At 39.3% G+C, this 22,448-nt stretch overlaps 1 protein-coding gene across 3 annotated transcripts in view; it reads left to right on the top strand.

The window, feature by feature from the left end:
- The first annotated feature begins 10,541 nt into the window (after positions 1–10,541).
- VPS13A (vacuolar protein sorting 13 homolog A) overlaps positions 10,542–22,448 on the top strand; it is a 242,039-nt gene continuing 230,132 nt past the window's right edge. For all 3 annotated transcript variants that reach the window (XM_030876971.2, XM_060300819.1, XM_060300820.1), the window contains exon 1: positions 10,542–10,775. In XM_030876971.2, coding sequence (XP_030732831.2) covers positions 10,676–10,775 — 100 coding nt within the window. In that variant the 5' untranslated portion in view covers positions 10,542–10,675. The remainder of the gene's footprint in view (positions 10,776–22,448) is intronic.

Genomic DNA, 22,448 nt, shown 5'->3' with positions numbered 1-22,448 from the left:
AGATGGTGCTCTTTTAACTTCCTTAAAGGAAAACTGACGAAGTTTGAATTTGTAGCTGATGCCTGACTCAGCTAATTTAATGGTAACAAAACCAAATTAGCGCATCTGACTCAGAATTCCCTTGGATATAAAAAGCACAGGATATAATCTAAGAACAGTATAATTGTGATAACTAATTGATGAAGACTACTTTTGTTAGCAGTGGAAAAATACCATGATTACTTTCAAGGAAGAGATTCTGGGAATATTATGTTGTGCTCTTTAGAAAATAAGACTTTATACAATGTGAACATTGGGAAATTTTAGACACTATCAGGTTTTACTTAATAAGTGCTGAATTTATAAAATTTAATAAGTTTAATAAAAAACACACTACTGATATACATGAGGCTCAAATTTGCCAATAGCCTGTTAAAAATTAAAATCTATCCTCAATCTGTGACACTATGAGTGAATTATATATGTAATATGATATAATATAACACAAAACTGAATTGTATATATAGGAAGCACATATGCTATCTCTACATGACACAGACAAGGTTACTTATTAAAATATTGGAGCATACTACAACTTCTATATCACATTCATGTGTGTTCATGTGTATGCAGACTGAGAGGCAAGAGATTTGTTTGCTCATAGCCCCACACACATGCCTATGCTGTTAGTTAACAGCATATCTTATCAACATTGATAGAAGTACATAAACTTAGAAAACAGGTTTACATACAGTTTGTTAAATATCCATTTATAGGTTAGCATATTTCCAGGTAAGTAGTTTTAAATAAAGAATGCAGAGACAAACTGTGATTAAAACAGCAAAAAATAGAATATGTGGAGGTGACTGTTTGGTTTATTTATGGATCAGTTAAGATTCTTATCAGGAATTATGTTATACCGTGATGATAAAAGCATATATTAGAACAGGAAGCATTCATATACTGCAAAAGTACAAAAATAATGTGGACACTTGTTGAATTGATGAACCCTCATTAACAATGAATCGTTATTTTAATATTGAAGCTGTGTGTGTTTAAGTAGTTGTTAAGTGTTGACATGAACTTAATTTTCTAAATAAAAGCATATTACTGATAACATAAGTTTCGAGTGTGGTAGTAACGCTTTTGTTATTAAAATCTATTCTATTAAAGTGACTTCAATATCAAAAAAACAAACAACCCAATCCAAAAATGGGCAGGACTTAAATAGACGTTTCTCCAGAGAAGATATACAGATTGCCAACAAACACATGAAAGGCTGCTCCACATCACTAATCATTAGAGAAATGCAAATCAAAACTACAATGAGGTATCACCTCACACAGGTCAGAATGGCCATCATCAAAAAGTCTACAATAAGGCCATAAAACAATGAGGTAAAACAAAACAAAACAAAACAAAACAAGTCTACAAACAATAAATGCTGGAGAGGGTGTGCAGAAAAGGGAACCCTCTTGCACTGTTGGTGGGAATGTAAATTGATACAGCCACTATGGAGAACAGTATGGAGGTTCCTTAAAAAACTAAAAATAGAACTACCATACGACCCAGCAATCTCACTACTGTGCATATACCCTGAGAAAACCATAATTCAAAAAGAGTCATGTACCACAATGTTCACTGCAGCACTATTTACAATAGCCAGGACATGGAAGCAACCTAAGTTGCATCGACAGATGAATGGATAAAGAAGATGTGGCACATATATACAATGGAATATTAGTCAGCCATAAAAAGAAACAAAATTGAGTTATTTGTAGTGAGGTGGATGGACCTAGAGTCTGTCATACAGAGTGAAGTAAGTCAGAAAGTGAAAAACAAATATCGTATGCTAACACATATATATGGAATCTAAAAAAAGAAAAAAGGTTCTGATGAACCTAGGGGCAGGACAGGAATAAAGATGCAGATGTAGAGAACAGACTTGAAGACACGGGGAGGGGGAAGGGTAAGCTGGGACAAAGTGAGAGAGTGGCATGGACATATATACACTACCAAATGTAAAATAGATAGCAGCTGCATAGCACAGGGAGATCAGCTCGGTGCTTTGTGACCACCTAGAGGGGTGGGATAGGGAGGGTGGGAGGGAGTCGCAAGAGGGAGGGGATATGGGGATATATGTATACGTATAGCTGATTCACTTTGTTATACAGCAGAAACTAACACAGCATTGTAAAGCAATTTTACTCCAATAAAGATGTTAAAAAAAAAATGACTTCAGTTAGATATCTCTTAGTAGGTGAATCAAAAGACCTTGCAAGTACTCACCAATAGCTAAATTTCATTGAGTTTTCTCAGTTTTTATCTTTTTTAACATCTCTACAATTTTGATATTGTTGCCCACCTCTTCTTGCTATAAATCCTTCTTGGATTTCTTTGTCATCCCACTCCAAGCACACTGGTTCCTGTCCTTGGCTTCCTACCTCATGTCCATTTGGCTCTTCCCTAAATGAGAACGTTTCCTCACTGTTCTATTCTCAGCCTGCCTTTCTTTCTTTACATTCCTTTACTCCTGTGTCATCTACACATTGAATGTAGATAATTGCTTCTGTGTAGGAAGCTCTTAAGTGTTCATCTTTTGTCCTGGACTCTCACTGGGGTTTCATTCCTTAATTTCTAACTATTTCCAGACAAATTACACTGTGTCCTGGATATTTCCTCCTAGATTTCAAATCTCATGGAATCAAGCAAAAACTGAACTCCTTATCATCTCCTATAAAAGCAATGCCTCATTTTTATATTTCAGCTATTATGAATGACAAAATCTTGGAATTATTTTATTTATCTCACTCACCATATTTAGTTTCCAAGGCTCCATGCCTTTCTATTTGTTTCAACTGCCATGACCTAGTTGAGCTCCATAGTTGCCACCTGCCTTAATCTCAACAGTGACGTCCTGGTGCTCTCTAACTCTGGACTGTCTCACCCCACTCCATCCTGGTCAGTGCCTCCTATCTGTATGTTTCAGGTTATTTGCGTTAACAGATAGTTTGGGTAGAGTAGGCAAGACAGAGTGACAGCGAGTGGCCTTAGAACTGCACACTGAGGTGGCTTAGGCTCTGGGAAAGGGCTTCACGGAAGCGACAACACACACAGGGTCACACAGCCTCCAATGCAGCCAATGGTTCACAAAGGTAGGATAGAGAATAGAAACAGGAAATCGAGACAGTGGTCAGTATTCAATAGTCCAGAGAGGCAAAGAATTCATATCTGGGAGGTCTTTCCAATCCTGTCTAAGGCTCAGGAATGGAGAGGCTGCACTGAATGAAGGAGGGGAGTGGTATCATGTGCTATCATGCGGCTCCTGTGCACAGGACCATTAAGAGCAGACACCAGCACTTCATCTGGGAAGCCTGTCTTCTGCAGCCTTCATCTTGACCCACCTCGCACTTCACTGGCTGACCTGTTCTTTTTTTTTTTTTTTTTTTTTTTGCGGTACGCAGGCCTCTCACTGTTGTGGCCTTTCCCGTTGCGGAGCACAGGCTCCGGACACGCAGGCTCAGCGGCCATGGCTCACGGGCCCAGCCGCTCGGGGGCACGTGGGATCCTCCCGGACCCGGGCACGAACCCGCGTCCCCTGCATCTGCAGGCAGACTCTCAACCACTGCGCCACCAGGGAAGCCCCCTGACCTGTTCTTGACTAACCTTGATCCTTGGACTCATTACATATTTATAGACTGACAGGTGCTGCCAGTCCTGACACTTAATCTGATCTCTGGCCCTGAGTCTGGCTTCTTTCCTCACCCACAGTTTGCATTTACTCCCTTCGATGATACTGCTTTCCTCTCAGCCAAACATCTCCCTGGGCACAGACTCAACTGCAGGTCCTGACTCAGCTCTCCGCAGAGAAAGATATATACAGAACTGTTAATTAGGTATAAGATTGTTAGATAATGAAAGAGAGAAAAGAGAGCTCTAAGGTATTTCGGAGGTAGTTATTCCAGGAAGTGGATATAACCCCAAGGATTGAGTGAGTAAAGGGACAGACTTGGAAACTTAGAAGAGGAGTCCTCGAGATGAAACACGGACCTCTGAGGAAGCTGTGTCTCCAAGTTGAGAGAAGCATACTTAGGAGGAGGAACAATGAGGTTGGTTCTGATGTCTCTGAGATGGTGAGATGATACTGATTCTGCAAGTTGTGGAAAATGCAAGGCAGATTCAGGTGCTGCTGTTGGCTGAAGAAAGGTTGCTGGGGTGACAACAGAAGGAAGTAGCCAGGCAGCTTCATGGGGAGCAGACATAAAGGAGCAAGCCTCTTCTTCCCCTTCCAGCCCCTCTAGGGCCCCCTTTTGGCAAAACCTAAATAGGAACCAGCTGCCAATGCCCAATGTGGTTTGCAATGTGCCCCAGCATCATAGAGCTGCACATTGAAGTGTAGGTTTAGAGCTGATTGGCAGTAATTCAATACCGGGCAGGTGTGCCTTTTCTTCCTTCCACAAATATGTGAGTGTCTACCTTGTTCTAGGCACAGAGGATAGAACAATGAACAAAACAATAATATTTTCTCCTCGAGTAGCTTACATTACATTATATTATTACATTATAATGAGGAAAGATAGGTGGACAAAAAATAAGTAAAAAACATAGCATGTCAGGTGGTAAGTGCTCTGAGGAAAGGTAAAGCAGGGAAGGTGATAGGACAGCTGAGGGGTGGGAAGGGCAGGTATCAAGGTTAACCAGGCTGTTAAAGGAAGGGTTGAGCAAATGACACAGAGTAAACAAAGATGGAGGGACTGAGTCACGAAAATATGTGAGGAAAGAGCTTCTACATAAGGGTAGGGTGGAGAGGAAGGCCGATTGTGCCGGGCCTTATCTGCCATCAGAAGGGGTGTGGCCATTATCATGGTGATATGGGCCGCATATTAGCAGCTTTGGAGCACAGAAGTGACACGATCTCATGTGTTTTTGAAGGATCCTTCTGGGTGCTCTTTTGAAATTAGATTCTCCTCCCTGGATTCATCTTGGCCCAGCCATCAGGAACCTAATTCTGGGTCTAGAGTCTGGCCTTCCAAATGCATCCTTTTTGTCTCTCTGTACCTGCCTTTCATAGTACTTCAGTGGGCGCCCAGCCGAGGTTCAGATGCCTCTTCTCTTGGGCCTGCAACTTCACTCCACAATCACAGTCTCTGTTTTTTGTACCCTCTGAATAGCCTCTCCTGCAGTTGGTCTTGATATATTAACCTACATCTCTGGTGGTACGCTCAGCCTTGTGAGAGTTGGGGGTGGCTTCTTATCCAACATTTGTTCATTCTTTCAACAAATATAAATTGAAAACCTACTATGTGACAAGTACTCATGTACTGAGGATGACAGTGAACTAGATACATCAGTGCCCTGTTCTAGAGGTAGCAGTGATGGAGGAGACAAAAATTTTAAAAACCTGTAAAGAAGATAATTTCAGAGAGTCATAAATGACATGAAGATAACAAGTTGGCTATGACAGAGTATGACAGCTGGCTACTGGAGACTGAAAGGTCAGGGAAGTCCTCTGTTTAGGCCTTAGATATTTGAGCAGAAACCTGAATGATAAGCAGTCAGCCATGTGAAAATCTGGGGTCAGCAAACACTGATGGGCGTCAGCATTTGAGAGTCCTCTTAATCTGGGAAATAGTCATTTGAGATATTTAGAGCCAGAGGAATGTGCTTGAAAATCCCTTATTGTACATCTCTCTCTCTCTCTCTCTCTCTCTAGTATTTTACTGGGACCACAGAGTAATTGATATTTTAACGCTTTCTGATGAGGCATCACATTCAGATACTTTTCTTTCTCAAATATGTGAACTAAAATATTACCTGCCGTATCAGTAAACAAAGGATGTTGCAGCCATCAAGCCATCACGTTACAGCCACCCAGGTGGTGAGCCCTGAGGGAACTCAGGATGGAGACAAAGGGGCTGTACCCTGCCAAGTCCATCTAGCAGTCAGCTGCTGCAGCTATCCCCTGACGGTGCACCCTGAGGAAACTCAGGGTGAGAAAACACAGGATACTGACCCCAGATAGCTGAGGTGCATATCAAAGGAATGATTTTAGTGAGCCCAGACTCTTGCATCTTCCCATACATAGAAAAGTGCTAAATTCCTTAACTTGAGATAGCTACTTTTCTTTTATTAACAGTAATCTTTTGATGTTCCGACTACTTGGTCTTTTGTTGCAAAAACTCCTATATATAATGGCTCTCCCCCTTGCCTCTTTGGAACAGTTTCTTAGTGTTATCTGAGATGCTGTGTCCCAGGCTTGAAGTCCTCAGAATGTCTGTCAAATTCTCAACTTTTAGGTTGTGCACTTTTTTTTCAGTCAACACATATTTTACCAAGTATCCTGTGTAGGGATATTAAAGAACCATGTGGAATCTCTTAACTCAGGCTCATCTGATCCTCAGGTGTATCCCTTATTGGACCCCAAATTAGCAGAGCCTTTTAAAATATTGTTTCAAGATGATTATATTGATACATTCATAGAAAGTTGCAAAAAAATTTCAAGGAGTTCCCACATCCCGTTCACCCAGTGCTCCCCAAAGGTAACATCCTGCAATACCAAAACCAGGAAATAAATATATGGGTACCATTCATGGTACCAATGCTTATTCAGATTTCACCAGTTTTATGTGCACTCATTTGTGTATATGTGTACAGTTTTATGCAATTATATGTAATCATTACCACAATCAAGATGCAGAAGTGTTCCAAAAACATAAGGTCCTTTCCTTCTATCCATTTGTAGCCACACCTATCCCTCCACCCCATACCTAACCCTTGGCAACTTCTAATCTGTTCTCTATTTCTATAACTTTGTTATTTCAAGAATTTTTTATAAATGGAATCATAGCTTTCACTCAGCTTAATTCTCCTGAGATCCATCCAAGTTGTTGCATGTATCAATAGTTTATTCCTTTCATTGCTGAGTAGTATTCCATGTTATGGGTGTACAGCCTAGTTTGTTTAACCATTCATCTGTAGGAAAACATTTGGGTTGTTTCCAGTTTTTGACCATCATGAATAAAGCTGTTATGAACATTCATGTATGAGTTTTTGTGTGAACACATATTTCCCTTTCTCTGGGATAAATGTCCAGGAGCATAACTGCTAGTTCAGATGGTAGGTGCATATTTATTTTATTATTATTTTCTAGAAACTGCTAAACTGTTTTCCAGAGTGACTATGCCATCTCACTTTCCCACCGCTGATGCATAAATGATCCAGTTTCTCCACATCCTCACTAACGTTTTGAGTTATCACCTATTCTTTTTATAGCCATTCTGATAGGTATGTAGTGGTAGATCATTTGTGGTTTTAGCCATTTCCCCAATGGCTAATGGTGTTGAGCATATTTTCATGTGCTTATTTGACACCTGTATATCCTTTTCAGGAAATGTCTGTTCAATTCTTTTGGCTGACTTTTGAGAATTCACACATGTTTGTATATCAATTCTCCACCAAGATTGGGACCTTGCTTACAAACTTCAGTTGGCTGTTATTCTAGGAAGAGCAATTCATCCATGTGCATATGCAGTTTCCCGAAGCATTACAAAAGAATATCCACTATAATGACATTTCCAGTACACCCCTCTTCACCAGTTTAGAAGAATAAATTAAGTTTACATCTTCCTTTTTTTTAATGTTCCAAGTATACAGCATACAGTTGAATGTAATGAAACTCAATCTCCTTGGTTCAAAATCTCCAAAGCTGATTTGTTTTAGACTAAAAGCATTTCAATTAGTATGAGTAAGAGAAGTGTTATTATACTCGGTTCGTAGTTATCTTCTTACTTTATTTAGACAGATTTCTTATTTTGGGTAAAAAGATACATGCTCACTGTAAAAGAAATTTTTTTAAGCTTGAGAGAACAGAGAAAATACATATTATCCGAAGTCTCATTGTCTAGGTAGAGATAATCACCGTTAACATTTGGTGAGCATACATCTAGATTTCTTTCTGTATATATATTCTCTGCACACTTAAAACACATCCACAATTTATATAATTGATATATTATTCTGCACCTTGTTTCTCATAAGTGTATATCACTGACTTCTTTCCATATTAGTATAGATCTTCATTTTTAAAACTTGCATAGTAACTCATTGTGTGTGTGTGTTTACTTAATCATGTTCCCTATAGTGGACATTTAGATTGTGTCTAATTTTTTGCTATTATAAACAATGCTTTAATGAATGTGCTTGTGGGATAGCTTGTTGAATATTTATAGTTATTTTCTTAGAGTAAATCTCAAGAAGTGGGATTGCTGAGCTAAGTCATATGCCCATGTATGTGCACATATATATATATGTCAGTTTGTACATGTTTACAAACTGCCTTTTAGAAAGATCGTGTTGATTTAAATTTTCACATACACTACCTGGGTAAGGTTCTCGTAAATTTCTTAATCTTTTCCTTGTGTCTCCCTTCTAACAAATTTCTCTCTTTTATTTTTTTCTTAAGGATTGGAACACATATCCAAATGACTTTTGATCATTTATATATATATTTTTTAACATTTTGGTTTATTTCTTGTCCTTTTTTCTATGGACTTTAATTTTCGTTTATAATTTTTAAACTGCTAACTGAGATAGGAGTGCAGGGCTTTATGAGGCTAGTCAGGAAAAGTCCTGTAGAATGGCCATCTTCTAGACCTTTTCCTCCAAAAAACCTTTCAGGAACCTGGTGTATTTCAATGGTTTTGTTATCTGAACATCTAGCTTAGTTCCACAATAGTGATGGGAATGATAAGGACAAGCAGCATGGCAATGACATTAACTTGTGGACAGAGTAATTACAATTAGGAGGAAAAAAAAATGTCCACCTAACACTAGATAAGAATTCAGTTACAACATGTCTTCTTTTTTATTTCCAACAGTTTCTCAGAATTTTTCTCATTGTTCTCTTTAGCAAATAAAAGCTGATACTTCTAAAATTTCAGCAGCACACTCTCCCTCACCCCAATTCCACAGTATTTTCATGGATTGTAGAAAACTAGTGTGAAGTGTTTGCAAGATACTTAAAGCATATTTTTGGAGTGAGTTCTAGAAGTTCCTGTACTTTAAATTTATGGTGCTAGATATAACAGTGGAATTTTCTAGCTACTGTATATCTGGCTTCTTATTAATGATAGTACAGTAGCAAAATATCTGATTATAGAAAACTTTTCCTTTTTCTAGCATTTTAGCTTCTATTAATTTCTCTGTTCAGGTATTCTGAGCTGGATTTCCAATGTCATTAGCCAAATGCAAGAGGAGCAGGTGGGATGGTGGAGTGGAGTCAGCCAGAAGTAACAGGTTCCATCTGTTTCTGCAGAAAATTAGTTGTGTCAACTTGGACGAATCCCTAGCATTGCAGCTTCATTATCTTAAAGACCGAGAGATTGAATTGTGACATAATAAAGGCCCTTCAAATATGAGATTATATAAAAATAATTCATAAACTCATGTAAATATAACATTTTACACTGTATTTGCCAGGCATTCTACTTGCAAAGGAAAACCTTTAAACCTTAAAAAATCTGGATGACTATACACAAAATGCGCTAAAATGATACAAGAATTAATAGAAAGTCATCATTTGCCATGCAGAAAGAAAAAGTTTAAACTACACCCCTACATCTTAAATCCTTAAGAGGGTTATTAATTATAGTTCTCCAAACTTCACATCCAGCATCTCTGTGACCTCAGGCCTTTGGCCCTATTTATATATAAGACCAAATGCGGGGGAGGGAGTGGGTCTGAAAGCGCTCTAATTTTTGTTTGTCAGCCGTTCTGTGTAAGCTCAGGGGTATCTACGTATTTTTTAGAAGGCGCTCCGCAGCTTCCGGGCCGGTTGACTCTCTAAAGGATGAAAGACGGCTCCGTCTACATAACTTGACCAAAAAAGAGTGTGATCTCAGATGCAGGGAAGGGGGCGTGGAATTACAACCCAGAGTTTACTCTTTACTTCCCTCTCTGGATTTGCAGCCCGGGAAGTTAAGACACCCACGGCGCGTCCTCGCCAAGCGTTCGGAGGGCCGGGCGGGGCAGTTACAGGCACCGAGACACTAAGGGGGGGTCGGACCCAGGAAGCCGGCAACGCCCGGGCTCTGCCTGTACCTGCGAACCTGTAATAACAAGTGGGCGCTCCCTGGGACCCCCTCGGGACGCCTCAAGCCTAAAAGAGAAAACGCTAGAATCCGAAGCCTGCTTTACTTAGGTTTAGGACCTCCCCGCCCGGCTGGGGGCGTGTCTCCTCGGTTAGGGGCGGGGCGTTCCTGGCCCGGAGTAACCGCTGCGACCCCCGGCGCCCCGTCCTCGTCTCCACTCCCGGCTCCGGACTGCCGGTGGGGCGGGGTCGTAAAACGCCTGGGAACTCCAGGTACTCGTCCCGTTGCCAGGCGATGGGGGGAGGAGGAGGGGCTGAGGAGAAAGAGCAGCGGCGCTCCGCCCGACAGGGGAACACGTAAGAAAGGCGGCCGCGCAGCCGCCCTACCACCTTTCGGGGCCTCCCGCTCCGACCCAACCCTGGAGCCTGAGCTGCGCATGCGTCGCGCGAGCGGCCGCCTCCGCCTCTAGTAGGGCTCGCGGCGGGGCTGAGCGTCCGGACCCGCGGTCGGAGCCGCCCAGGAGCCGGTGAATCGAGTGGTCTCGTCAGAAGGGCACGGGAGGGCAGGCGCACGAAGAAGGAGCGCCGCGTTCACCGCGGCTGAGAAAAATGGTGTTCGAGTCGGTGGTCGTGGACGTGTTGAACCGGTTCTTGGGGGACTATGTGGTGAACCTGGACAAGTCCCAGCTCAATCTGGGCATCTGGGCAGGTAACGAGACCGCCGCTGCCCCTCCATCTCGCCTCCCTCCCGGGATCCCGTTGCCGGAGCCCGGCCCAGCCTTCGTGGGGCCTCGGGCCCCTCGCTGCCACCTGCCGCCGCCCTCGTTGGGGTCAGATTACATAGAGCCGGGCGGCAGTTGCGGGGCCTCCGCCGGCAAGTTATTTTTTTGCCGGAGGGGAGTGGGGTCTCGGGTGCGGGATGAAAAGGGCCCCCTTTTTCCGCTGAGGGGACCCGCAGTAGACTCCAGGGTTCTGGAGTTCACGTTCCACAGAGGCGCCCTTTTCTGCCTCTCGCGGTCGGGTTTCAGCTGTGCTGGGCGAGGGGCGGCCACGAGACACACCTGGACTTGGTCTGGTCCCTGTTATTTTACCCCCCTTGGATTGTGCCGGAGGCCCCGGGCAGCCCACGGAGTGTCGCACGCCGCCTCGCACGTGAAAGCAAGGCGCTGTGACCGAAGACGCTCTCTTCCTTCCTCGCCCAGTCTCCGGGTACCGCTAAACTGTGCTGGTTTCTCGGCTCCCCTTTCCGGCCTCACCACCTGGAGTCCCGGTGGCTCGCCTGGGTTCGGCTGATAACACAGAGTGAAAACTCCTGGGCAGAATTACTCGAACGGTTGGTTGTGTGATTTCAATTCACGACCTGACCCAGCAGGGTGTCACGCTTGTTAAGGCTTTGGGGTTTTGTGGGTCACAGTGAGTTACTGAATTTTTTAAGAAACTAGGTGCGCTGTGCAGCATCTCAGACCTGTAAAAGACGGGGATGAACCTGTCCTTAGGTTGCTGAGATGGTGAAGGACCGACGCTTTACTTTGTGTCTGTTTATTCTGGTGCGCTTCCTTATTTGGAGTTTGATTTTCAGTGCTTCCACTGTTTTTGTATTATACTTTTATCTATTTTAAACACCCATTAGAAATTAGATTCCTTTTCTTTATGAAATGCGTCTCCCAGGCCAAAGCTAGAGTTAATTTTTGTGTGTGAGTAGTATATTGTTTCTTTTTTTTAAAATTTTACTGTTCTTGAATATGCCCCTGCAGCCTTCTTCTAAAGTATTTATTTATCTTAATATTTCTCCTTTATGAAATAGTGTAAATAGATAATTTAGTTTGATAAAGAAAACCTCTTGTTACTACTGTTGGCATCTAGTACCTTGATAGAGAGTGGGACCACAAGAACTAAGGACATAAATGCTAGCTCATCACTCTGACTAGTACCAGAAATTTGCAGATGGTTTCTACTGTGTTGCTTCTCATTTGCAAAATAAAAATGATAAAAGTGGTCTCCACCTACCTCATTAGGAAGCCTTGAGAACATTGTGTTGTGCTTTGACCTATACTGGAAGTGGCTTCTACATTCAAGGCGGAGGTTTGTGTGGAGTGTGATTTATCAACGGATTTGTTCATTTAAAATTTGCATACACTAAATTCACTCTTGTGATGTACAGTTCTGTCAGTCTTGACAAATGCAAGGAAGCAAGTATCCACCACCACAATCTTGATACAGCAAAATTACATGAAGACCTCAAAATTTCCTCTGCTGCCCCTTTGTAGTCTCCCACCCAACCCCCATCCCTTCTCCTGGCAACCCCTGATCTGTTTCCATCCCTACAGTTTTGCCTTTTCTAGAGTGCCATATAAACGGAATTCTGTGGTATGTAGCTTTTGGGGTCTGATTTCTTAATTTCACTCCTTTCACTTATACAAATGGATTTGAGAGGCATCCATGTGTTGCATGCATCAGTATTTCATTCCTATATTTTTGAGTAATATTTTATTGTATCCTGTAAATGTTTATCCGTTCACCAGTTCAGGGACATTTCAGTTGTTGGTGATTATGAATAGAGCTACTGTAAACATTCATGTATACGTTTTTGTGTGGACATAAATTTTTATTTCTTTTTGGGATTTCGAGGTTCCATGGTAAGGGAATACTTAATTTATATGAAACTGTGGAACTGCTTTTCAAGTGGCTATCCATTTTGCTATCTCACTAACATTGTATGGGTGTTTAGTTGCTCTACACTCTCACTAGCACTTAGTATTGTCATTTAAAACACTTTTTTAAAGCTTTTCTAATAGGTAAATAGTGGTAAAGCCTTGTGGTTTTAATTTGTATTTCCTTAGTGATTGAGGGTGTTGAGCATCTTTTCATGTTATTCCTTGCTGTTTGTATATTTCTGTTGGTGAAATGTCTGTTCAAATCTTACTCATTTTAATTGGATTATTTTTCTGTTGAGATTTAATTTACATATCATTAAATTCACCCTTTTAAAATGTACAATTCAGTGTTTTTTAGTATAGCCACAAAATAGTGCAACTGTCACCACTATCTAATTCCGGAACATTTTCAACACTCCAAAAATAAATCTTATACCTATAAACAGTCAGTACAGATTTATCCCCACCCTTCCTCTGGCAACCAGTAATCTACTTTCTGTCTTCTGTGGATTTGCCAATTCTGGACATTTCATTTAAATGGAATCACAGGGGCTTCCCTGGTGGCGCAGTGGTTAAGAATCCGCTTGCCAATGCAGGGGACATGGGTTCGATCCCTGGTCGGGGAAGATCCCACCTGCCACGGAGCAGCTAAGCCTGTGTGCCACAACTACTGAGCCTGCACTCTAGAGCCCGCGAGCCACAACTACTGAAGCCCGCGCGCCTAGAGCCTGTGCTCTGCAACAAGAGAAGCCACTGCGATGACAAGTCCATGCACCGCAACAAAGAGTAGCCCCTGCTTCCCGCAAGTAGAGAAAGCCTGCGCACAGCAACAAAGACCCAACGCAGCCAAAAATAAATAAATAAAATAAAATAAATAAGTGGAATCACAATATACATGGCCTCTTTTTCTGGCTTCTTTCCCTTAATTTTATATTTTCAAGGTTCGTTTATATTGTAGCGTATATCAGTATTTCATTCTTTTTTGTGACTAATATTCCATTATATGGATATAGCTCATTTTGTTAATCCATTCATCAGTTGATGGACATTTAAGTTATTATTTTTCCTTTTATGAGTAATACTGCTGTGAACATTCATGTACAAGTTTTTCGTGAGCATATATTTTAAATGCTTTGGGTATGTACCTAGAAGTGGAATTTCTGAGTCATATGGTAACTCTTTTAGACTTTTTAAGGAACTTCCAAACTCTTTTCCAAAGTGTTTTCTTATTGTTGAGTATTGAAAGTTCTTTAAATATTATGGATACAAGTCCTTTGTAAGATACGTGATTTAAAAATACTTTCTCCCAGTCTTTTCCAAGTCTGTCTTTTGCAAAATAAAAGTTTAAAATTTTGATCAATTCCAGTTTATCAAAAAATTTTTATGTCATGCTTTTTTTTAATTTTAATTTTTTAATTTTTGGCTGTGTTGGGTCTTCATTGCAGTGCACGGACTTCTCATCACAGTGGCTTCTCTTGTGGAGCACTGGCTCTGGGCGCGTAGGCTTCAGTAGTTGTGGCTCGAAGGCTGTAGAGCACAGGCTCAGCAGTTGTGGCACATGGGCTTAGTTGCTTCACAGCATGTGGCATCTTCCCCGACCAGGGCTCGAACCTGTGTCCTCTGCACTGGCAGGCAGATTCTTAACCACTGCACCACCAGAGAAGTCCCAATGTCATGCTTTTCATGAGTCAGTTATATCTGTGAAATCTTTAACCCAAAGTCACAAAGATTTTCTCTTATGTTTTATTCCAGAAGTTTTATAATTTTATATTTTACATTTTTGTAAATGTAAAATTTCTGATCCATTTTTGTATAAAGTGCAGTATAGGTTGAAGGTTGGGGTTTCTTTGTTTGCATGTCGATACAAACGTCCAATTTTTCTAGCACGAGTTGCTTAAAAGAATATCCTTTCTCCATCGAATTATCTTTGAACGTTTGTAAAAAAATCAGTAGACTTTATATTTTATGGGTTTATTTTTGAACTGTATCTGTTTCAACGATCTGTGTGTCCATCTGTTCACCTATACCATGCTTATCTTGATAACTGTAACTTTATAGTGTCTTGAAATCAGGTAGTGTGATCCCTCTAATTTTGGTGTTTACCACATTTTAAAAATAATGTGTTAGTGTTTTATGTATCAAAGTTGGTTATATTTTGTTAAATGAAGCTTTGAATAATAGCTAGAATTTTAAAAAATTCTTGGAGAATTTAAAAAGCAATAGTTTTTGTTTGTTTGTTTGTTTTTTTGCGGTACGCGGGCCTCTCACTGTTCTGGCCTCTCCCGTTGCGGAGCACAGGCTCCGGACGCGCAGGCTCAGTGGCCATGGCTCACGGGCCCAGATGCTCCGCGGCACGTGGGATCTTCCCGGACCAGGGCATGAACCCGTGTCCCCTGCACCGGCAGGCGGACTCTAAACCACTGTGCCACCAGGGAAGCCCAAAGCAATAATTTTTTGATAAACTTAGAGGGTTAAAAAATTCTTTGAAAATTTCAATAATAGAAGCTAAATGTTACATAGGAAAAATGTTAAGATGATGGGCTTAATATTTTATGGTCTAATATCAGACCATAAATGTATGGTTAGTTTTAAATGTATGGTTTTGCTAGGTTTCTGTGTAATAATCCAGCCAATTTCACTATTGGCATATGAATCGTATGAATTAGTATACAGGAGTTAAATGGATGGTTTCATATCTAATAATGGAAAAATTGTTTCAGAGATGGCTCTTTGGAAATTAGAATTCATTTTTCCTTAGAAACATTGTTATATATGAATGGAGTTTACAAAAACTAATTATAGTGCAGCAGAACAGTACTACTATACTGGGTCCTGTACAGTATGTAGACTGAGTGCCAGAAGCATCTATTTTGTGTAAGGAGAAAGACGAATTGAGTTTTTTCTCAAACTCCTGGCAAATTCTGATGTTGGTAAAGTATACTTTTTATACAGTGTTATTTACACCCTTCCACCCACCCTTCCCGTGTATCACCTATTTAGGGAGGTGGTAGTATTTATACTTCATAGACTTCATCTGAAGTTCGCCTCCCTACTTTGCTAAACCATCTAGCATTTAATATTTCCTTCAAGAGCTAGGCTGCATCAGAATCAGTCATACATGCTTGTTAGAAATACAGATTTTTTTGGAACCACTTCCCAGACATTATAATTCATTTATCTAGAGTAGGACACCAAAAAAGTTTTTTTTAAAACAAATGACACAGGGGATTGTGATGTACAACTGGGTGCATTTGAAGAGCACTTTCAGGGCAAAAATACTAGAAATTCAGGGGCAGAAGTAATAGTAAGTGTGGCTTGTATGATAGAATTATCATTTGTAACATAGAGCGTACCTCTTAATGTTATAGTTTTCCTTCTCACTTTCTTGTTGTTTGCTCCAGAATTACAGTACTTGGGCAAATTAAAAAATTTTGTTATGCCCGCCATCTTTATGTAACATTAGAAACTCAGATTTCTTCTTCTTTATCTTAAACTAACTTGCATATTCTATTTTTGAAATGGTAATCTCTCAGTTTTCTCTTTATATATAGTCTTATATTCAGTGGCCTCTTAATGCATACCCCCAGTATAACAGTAACTCTATAGGAAGATGAAGATTCAGCCAGGGCACAGTTCCTGATTTTAAGAAGTCATTCTTCTGTGATAGGAATATACTGGGAAACCAAACAAATGATTGTCTAGTGGAATTGCCAATTAAATATTGGTTTTTCTTTTATGTTCTTGTTACCGAACCAAATTTCCGTCTGCTTGCTGGCATGCAGTAAAGCCATTCTACTGACACCGGATTGTGGTAAAAGAAAGTGCAGCATTTATTGCAGGGCGCCAAGCAAGGAGTCCAGGGCGGCTAGTGCTTAAAAGACCTGAACTCTCCAAAGGCTTTCAGGGAAAGGTTTATAAAGACAGGGTGAGGGAGGGATTTGTGAGGTATGTGAACAGCTCGTGGACATTCTTCTGATTGGTTGGTGGTGAGGTTATTGAGGGTCAGCATCATCAACCTGGAGGTTCCAACCAGTCTGGGGTCTCTGTGATTGTGGGCAGCATACAGTTAACTTCTTCCACCTGGTGGGGGTTTCAGTATCTGAAAAAACAGCTCAAAGGACATGGCTCAGAATATTATCTATAGCCCTTGAGGAGGAACTAAAAGTCCTTGACTTTGTTAATGGCTAACTATTATTATTTTGCCTTGCTTGACTGTTTTCCTTTCTGCATTTTCTCAATTCTCTGATTAAATTTATTCTTTGACTAAAGTTTTTCTACAGACAAAAGGCAGGCGGAGGACATGGGTGGGTGTCTATCCTGGGAAGGCCTCATAGGGTCCTGCTTGGTTACATTCTAAGATACTTTCATAAAACTTTAGAGTTGAAAGGGAACATTTTATTATGACAAGTAGTCAAACATACATCAGTGTTACAAGATTTTACAGTCTATATCCATATACCCACAATCGAGATTCTACCATTAATTGGATATTAACAGTTTTATTGAGGTATAATTGACAAATAGTAAAATGCACATATTTAAAGTCTACAATTTGATAAATCTTAACACGTGTTCACCTAGGAAATCATAATCATGATCAAGCTAATGAACATATCCATCATGCCCAAAAGTTTGCTTGCCCACACCCCCAGAGAAATCCATTATTACTACTTTTTCTACCGTACATACCTCTATTTCTGGTATACTGAGAGGTTTTGTTCAAGAATGTGTGTTGGATTTTGTAAAGTGATTTTTCTACATCTACTGATATGATCATAAGATTTTTCTATGAGCCATAGGATTGCATTGATTTTTGAATGTGGAACAAGGCTTTAATGCCTGGAATTAATCCCACTTCACCATAGTATTATTATTTTTATACATTGTTGGATTCAATTTTCTGATATTTTATTGAGGATTTTTGCATCTATGTTCATGAAAGATATTGGTCAGTAGTTTTTCTTTCTTGTAATATTTTCATCTGGTTTTGGTATTAGGGTAATACCTCATAGATGAGTTAGAAATGTTCATATGTTATCTGGAAGAGATTGTAAGGAATTAGTGTCATTTTTTCCTTAAATATTTGGTAGAACATTAGTGAAACCATCTGGGCATTATGCTTTCAGTTTTGAAAGATTATTATTGATTCCATTTCTTTTATAGATATAGGCCTATTTAGATGATTTTTTCTTGTATGTGTTTTTGTAGAGTGTATTTTTCAAGGAATTGGTACATTTCATCTAAGTTATAACATTTGTGGATGTGTTTATAATATTTCTTTACTAACCTTTTAATGTCCGTGGGATCAGTAGTGATGGCCCTTCCTTTCATTTCTGATATTAGTAATTTGTGTCTTTTCTCTTTCTTCTTAGTTAACATGGCTAGAGAGTTACCAGTTTTATTGATATTTTCAAAGAACCAGGTTTTGGTTTTGGTTTCATTGAAATCTCTATTGATTTTCTGGATTGAATTACATTGACTTCTCTAATTCTTATGATTTCTTTTCTTCTTACTTAGGATTTACTTTGCTCTTCTTTTTCTAGTTTCCTAAGGTGGAAGCTTAGATTATTGGTTTTAGATCTTTCTCCTTTTCTAGTATATGCATTGGATGGTATAAATTTCCCTCTAAGCCCTGATTTGCTGCATGTCACAAATTTTGATAAGTCATATTTTCATTTGACTCAAAATATTTTACGAATTTCTTTTGAGACTGCTTCTTTGACTTACGTGTTATTTAAAGCTAGTGTTTATTTAATCTTCAGATATTTGGGGATTTTCCAGCTTTCTTCCAGAAATCATTACGATTTCTAGTTTAATTCCATTGTGTTCTGAAAGCAAACTTGGTATGACTTCTGTTCCTTTAAATTTGTTAAGGTATGTTTTACGGCCCAGAATATGACTTATCTTGGTTAATGTTCTGTGTGAGCTTGAGAAGAATATGTAATCTGCTGCTGTTGGATGAAATGTTCTATAAATTTGTTATATCCCTTTATTTTTAATTTGTCTGTGTCTTTATATTTAACATTGGTTTCTTGTCTTGCCATTTGTGACAACATGGTTGGACCTTGAGAATTATTTTGTTAACTGAAGTAAGTCACATGGAGACAGACAAATGCTATATTTCACTCATATGTGGAGTGAAAAAAACAAACAGGGACTTCCCTGGCAGTCCAGTGGTTAGGACTCCATGCTTCCACTGCAGGGGGCATGGGTTCAATCCCTTGTCAGGGAACTAAGATCCTGCATGCTGTGTGGTGTGGCCAAAATATTAAAAACAAACAAAAAAACCCCAAACCAAAGTAAATGAAGATACCAAACCAATCAAAAAACAAGTATGTAGATACAGAGAATAGAATAGTGGTTACCAGAGGGATAGGGGTTGGGGGGAGGGCAAAATGGGTAGAGGGTGTATGGTGATGTATGGTGATGACTGGAAACTAAATTTTTGGTGGTGAGCAAGCTTTTATACAAAAGTGGAAAAATAATTTGTACACGTGAAACTTATATAATGTTACAAACCAATGTTACCACAATAAAAAGTAATTAAAAAATAATTTAAAAATAAAGTGGGTTTCTTGTAGACACCTTGTAGTTGGGTTTTTTTATCCACTCTTATCATGTCTCTTTTAATTAGTATGTTCAGACCATTCACATTTAATTTAAAATGATTATTGATATAGTCGGGTTAATGGATTTATATTTATCATAGTTGTAACTCTTTTTGTTGCATGTCTGTCTTTGCTTTTAAAAATCTCCGCCTCTTTTTCTTTCTCTGGTTTTAATTGAGTATTTTATATGGTTTAATTTTTTCTTTTTTTTTTTTGGTCATTGCCTTAAAATTGCAGTATACATTTAAAATTTAGAACTAATCTAGGTCCACTTTCAAATAATACTGTCCTGCTTCAGGGATAGTGGAGGTATCTTGTAACAGTATTCCATTCCATTTCTTCTGCTTCTTCATAACATTGTTATTATTCATTTCACTTATCCATAAATTGTACTCAATGTACTGTTGCTATTATTATTTAGAACAATTTTCCATTAGACCTTTAAGAATAAGGAAACTAAAAGGCTTAATTTTACCTTAATTTATTCCTTCTCTAATGCTTTTGTAGGTCTGAGTTTCTGACCTCTATCATTTCCTTTCTTTCTGAAAACTTTTTTTTTTTTTTTTTTTTTTTGCTGTACTTGGGCCTCTCACTGTTGTGGCCTCTCCCGTTGCGGAGCACAAGCTCCGGACGCGCAGGCTCAGCGGCCATGGCTCACGGGCCCAGCCGCTCCGCGGCATGTGGGATCTTCCCGGACCGGGGCACGAACCCATGTCCCCTGCATCGGCAGGCGGACTCTCAACCACTGCACCACCAGGGAAGCCCCTCTGAAAACTTTTAACATTTCTTGCAAGGGAGGTCCACTGGCAACAAATTCTGTCAGTTTTTGTTTGAGAAAGATTTTATTTCTCCTTCACTCCCATCCCCATTACAGATTGTGGTTAAATACATACAATTTGAAATTTATCATAACCATTTTTAAGTGTACAGTGGCATTAGGTATATTCTCATTGTTGTGTAACCATCACCACATCCATCTCCGGAACTCTTTTTGTCTTGCACAACTGTAATACTGTACCCATTAAGCAGTAACTACACATTTTCCCTCCCCTCTGCCTCTGGCAACCACCATTCTATTTTGTGCCTCTATGAATTTGACTATTCTAGGTACCCCATGTAAGTGGTATCATGCAATATTTGTTCTTTTGTGTCTGACATATTTCACTTAGCATAATGTCTTCAAGGTTAATCTATTATAGCATATGTCAGAATTTCATTCATTTTTAAGCGTGAATTATGTCCCATTGTATGTATATACCACATTTTGTTTCTCCATTCATCTGTCAGTGGACACAGTGGTTGTTTCCACAGTTTAGCTATTGTGAATAATGCTGCTACAAACATGAGTGTACAAATGTCTCTTTGAGTCCCTGCTTTCAAATATTTTTGGTATATACCCACAAGTGGAATTGCTGGGTCATATGGTAATTAATTTTTTCAGGGACCACAATACTACTTTCCATAGCAGTCACACTGTTTTACATTCCCACCAGTGGTGCACAAGGGTTCCAATTTCTCCGCATCCTCAGAAAATCATTACTTTGTTTTGTTGGTAGTAGCCATCCTAATGGATGTGAGGAGCCATCTCATTGTCATTTTGATTTGCACTTCCATATTGATTAGTAGTGATTTTGAACATCTTTTCTTGTGCTTATGGGCCATTTGTATATCTTCTTTAGAAAAATATGTGTTCAAGATCTTTGACCATTTTTAATTGGGTTGTTTGGTTTTTTGTTGTTGAGTTGTAGGAGCTCTTTATATATTCTGAATTAGATGTGTGACTTGTATATATTTCCTGTTCCATGTGTTACCTTTTCAATGTTGATAGTGTCCTATGATGCACAGAAGTTTTTAATTTTGATGAAGTCCAAATCTTCTATTTTTTGTTGTTGTTTTTTGGTGTCATGTCCAAGAAATCATTGCCAAATCGAGATCATGCAACTTTTTACCTATGCTTTCTTTTGAGAATTTTATAGTTTTAGGTCTGACATTTAAGTCTTTGATCCATTTTGAGTTAATGTTTGGATATAGTATTGAAAAGACAGTTTCCAAATTGAATGATCTCAGTAGCCTTGTAAATAATCATTTAACTATATATGTGAGGGTTTATTTCTCGGCTCTCTATTCGATTGGTCTAAGTTTTTGTGTTCCAGCACCATGCTGGATTTTGTTTCGTTTTTATTGAAATAGAGTTCATTTACAATACTGTGTGAGTTTCAGGTGTACAGCATAGTGAGTCATTATTTTTGCAGATTATATTCTGCTATAGGTTATTAGTGGGTATAATTCCCTGTGCTATATAATAAATCCTTGTTTCTTACCTATTTTATATATAGCAGTTTGTATATCTTCATCCCATACCCCAAAATTGTCCCTCCTTCTGTCCCTCTCCCCTTTGGTAACCACAAGTTTGTTTTCTATGTCTGTGAACCTGTTTTGTATATACATTCATTTGTATTATTTTTTGGATTCCATATATAAGTGATATAGTATAATGTTTGTCTTTCTCTGACTTTTTTCACTAAGCGTAGTATTCTCTAGGTCCATCCTTGTTGCTGCAGTTGGCCGTATTTCATTCTTTTTTATGGCTGAGTAATATTCCATTGTGTGTGTGTATGTATGTGTGTGTGTCACATCTTAGTCCAGTCACCTATTGATGGGCATTTGGGTTGCTTCCATGTCTTGGCTATTGTAAATGGTGTTACTATGAACATTGGGGTGCATGTATCTTTTTTGAATTAGTGTTTTCTTTTTTTCTGGCTATATACACAGGAATGGAATTGCTGGATCATATGCTAGTTCTATTTTTAGTTTTTTTAAGGTACCTCCATACTGCTCTCCATCGTGGCTGCACCAATTTACGTTCCCACCAACAGTGTATGAGGGTTCCCTTTTCTCCATATCCTCTCCAGCATTGTTGTTTGTAGACTTTTGATGATAGCCATTCTGACAGATGTGAAGTGGTTTTGATTTGCATTTCTCTAATAATTAGCAATATTGAGAATCTTTTCATGTGCCTATTAGCCGTCTATATGTTGTCTTTGGGAAAATGTCTATTCAAGTCTTCCACCCATTTTTTTTAATGGATTGTTTGTTTTTTTGATATTGAGTTGTATGAGC

This window comes from Globicephala melas, chromosome 6 (genome assembly GCF_963455315.2).
Source record: "Globicephala melas chromosome 6, mGloMel1.2, whole genome shotgun sequence".
In the NCBI taxonomy this organism is placed as follows: Eukaryota; Metazoa; Chordata; class Mammalia; order Artiodactyla; family Delphinidae; genus Globicephala; species Globicephala melas.
The sequence above is the reverse complement of the archived record's forward strand: the minus strand, read 5'-3'. Positions and strand labels throughout refer to the sequence as shown.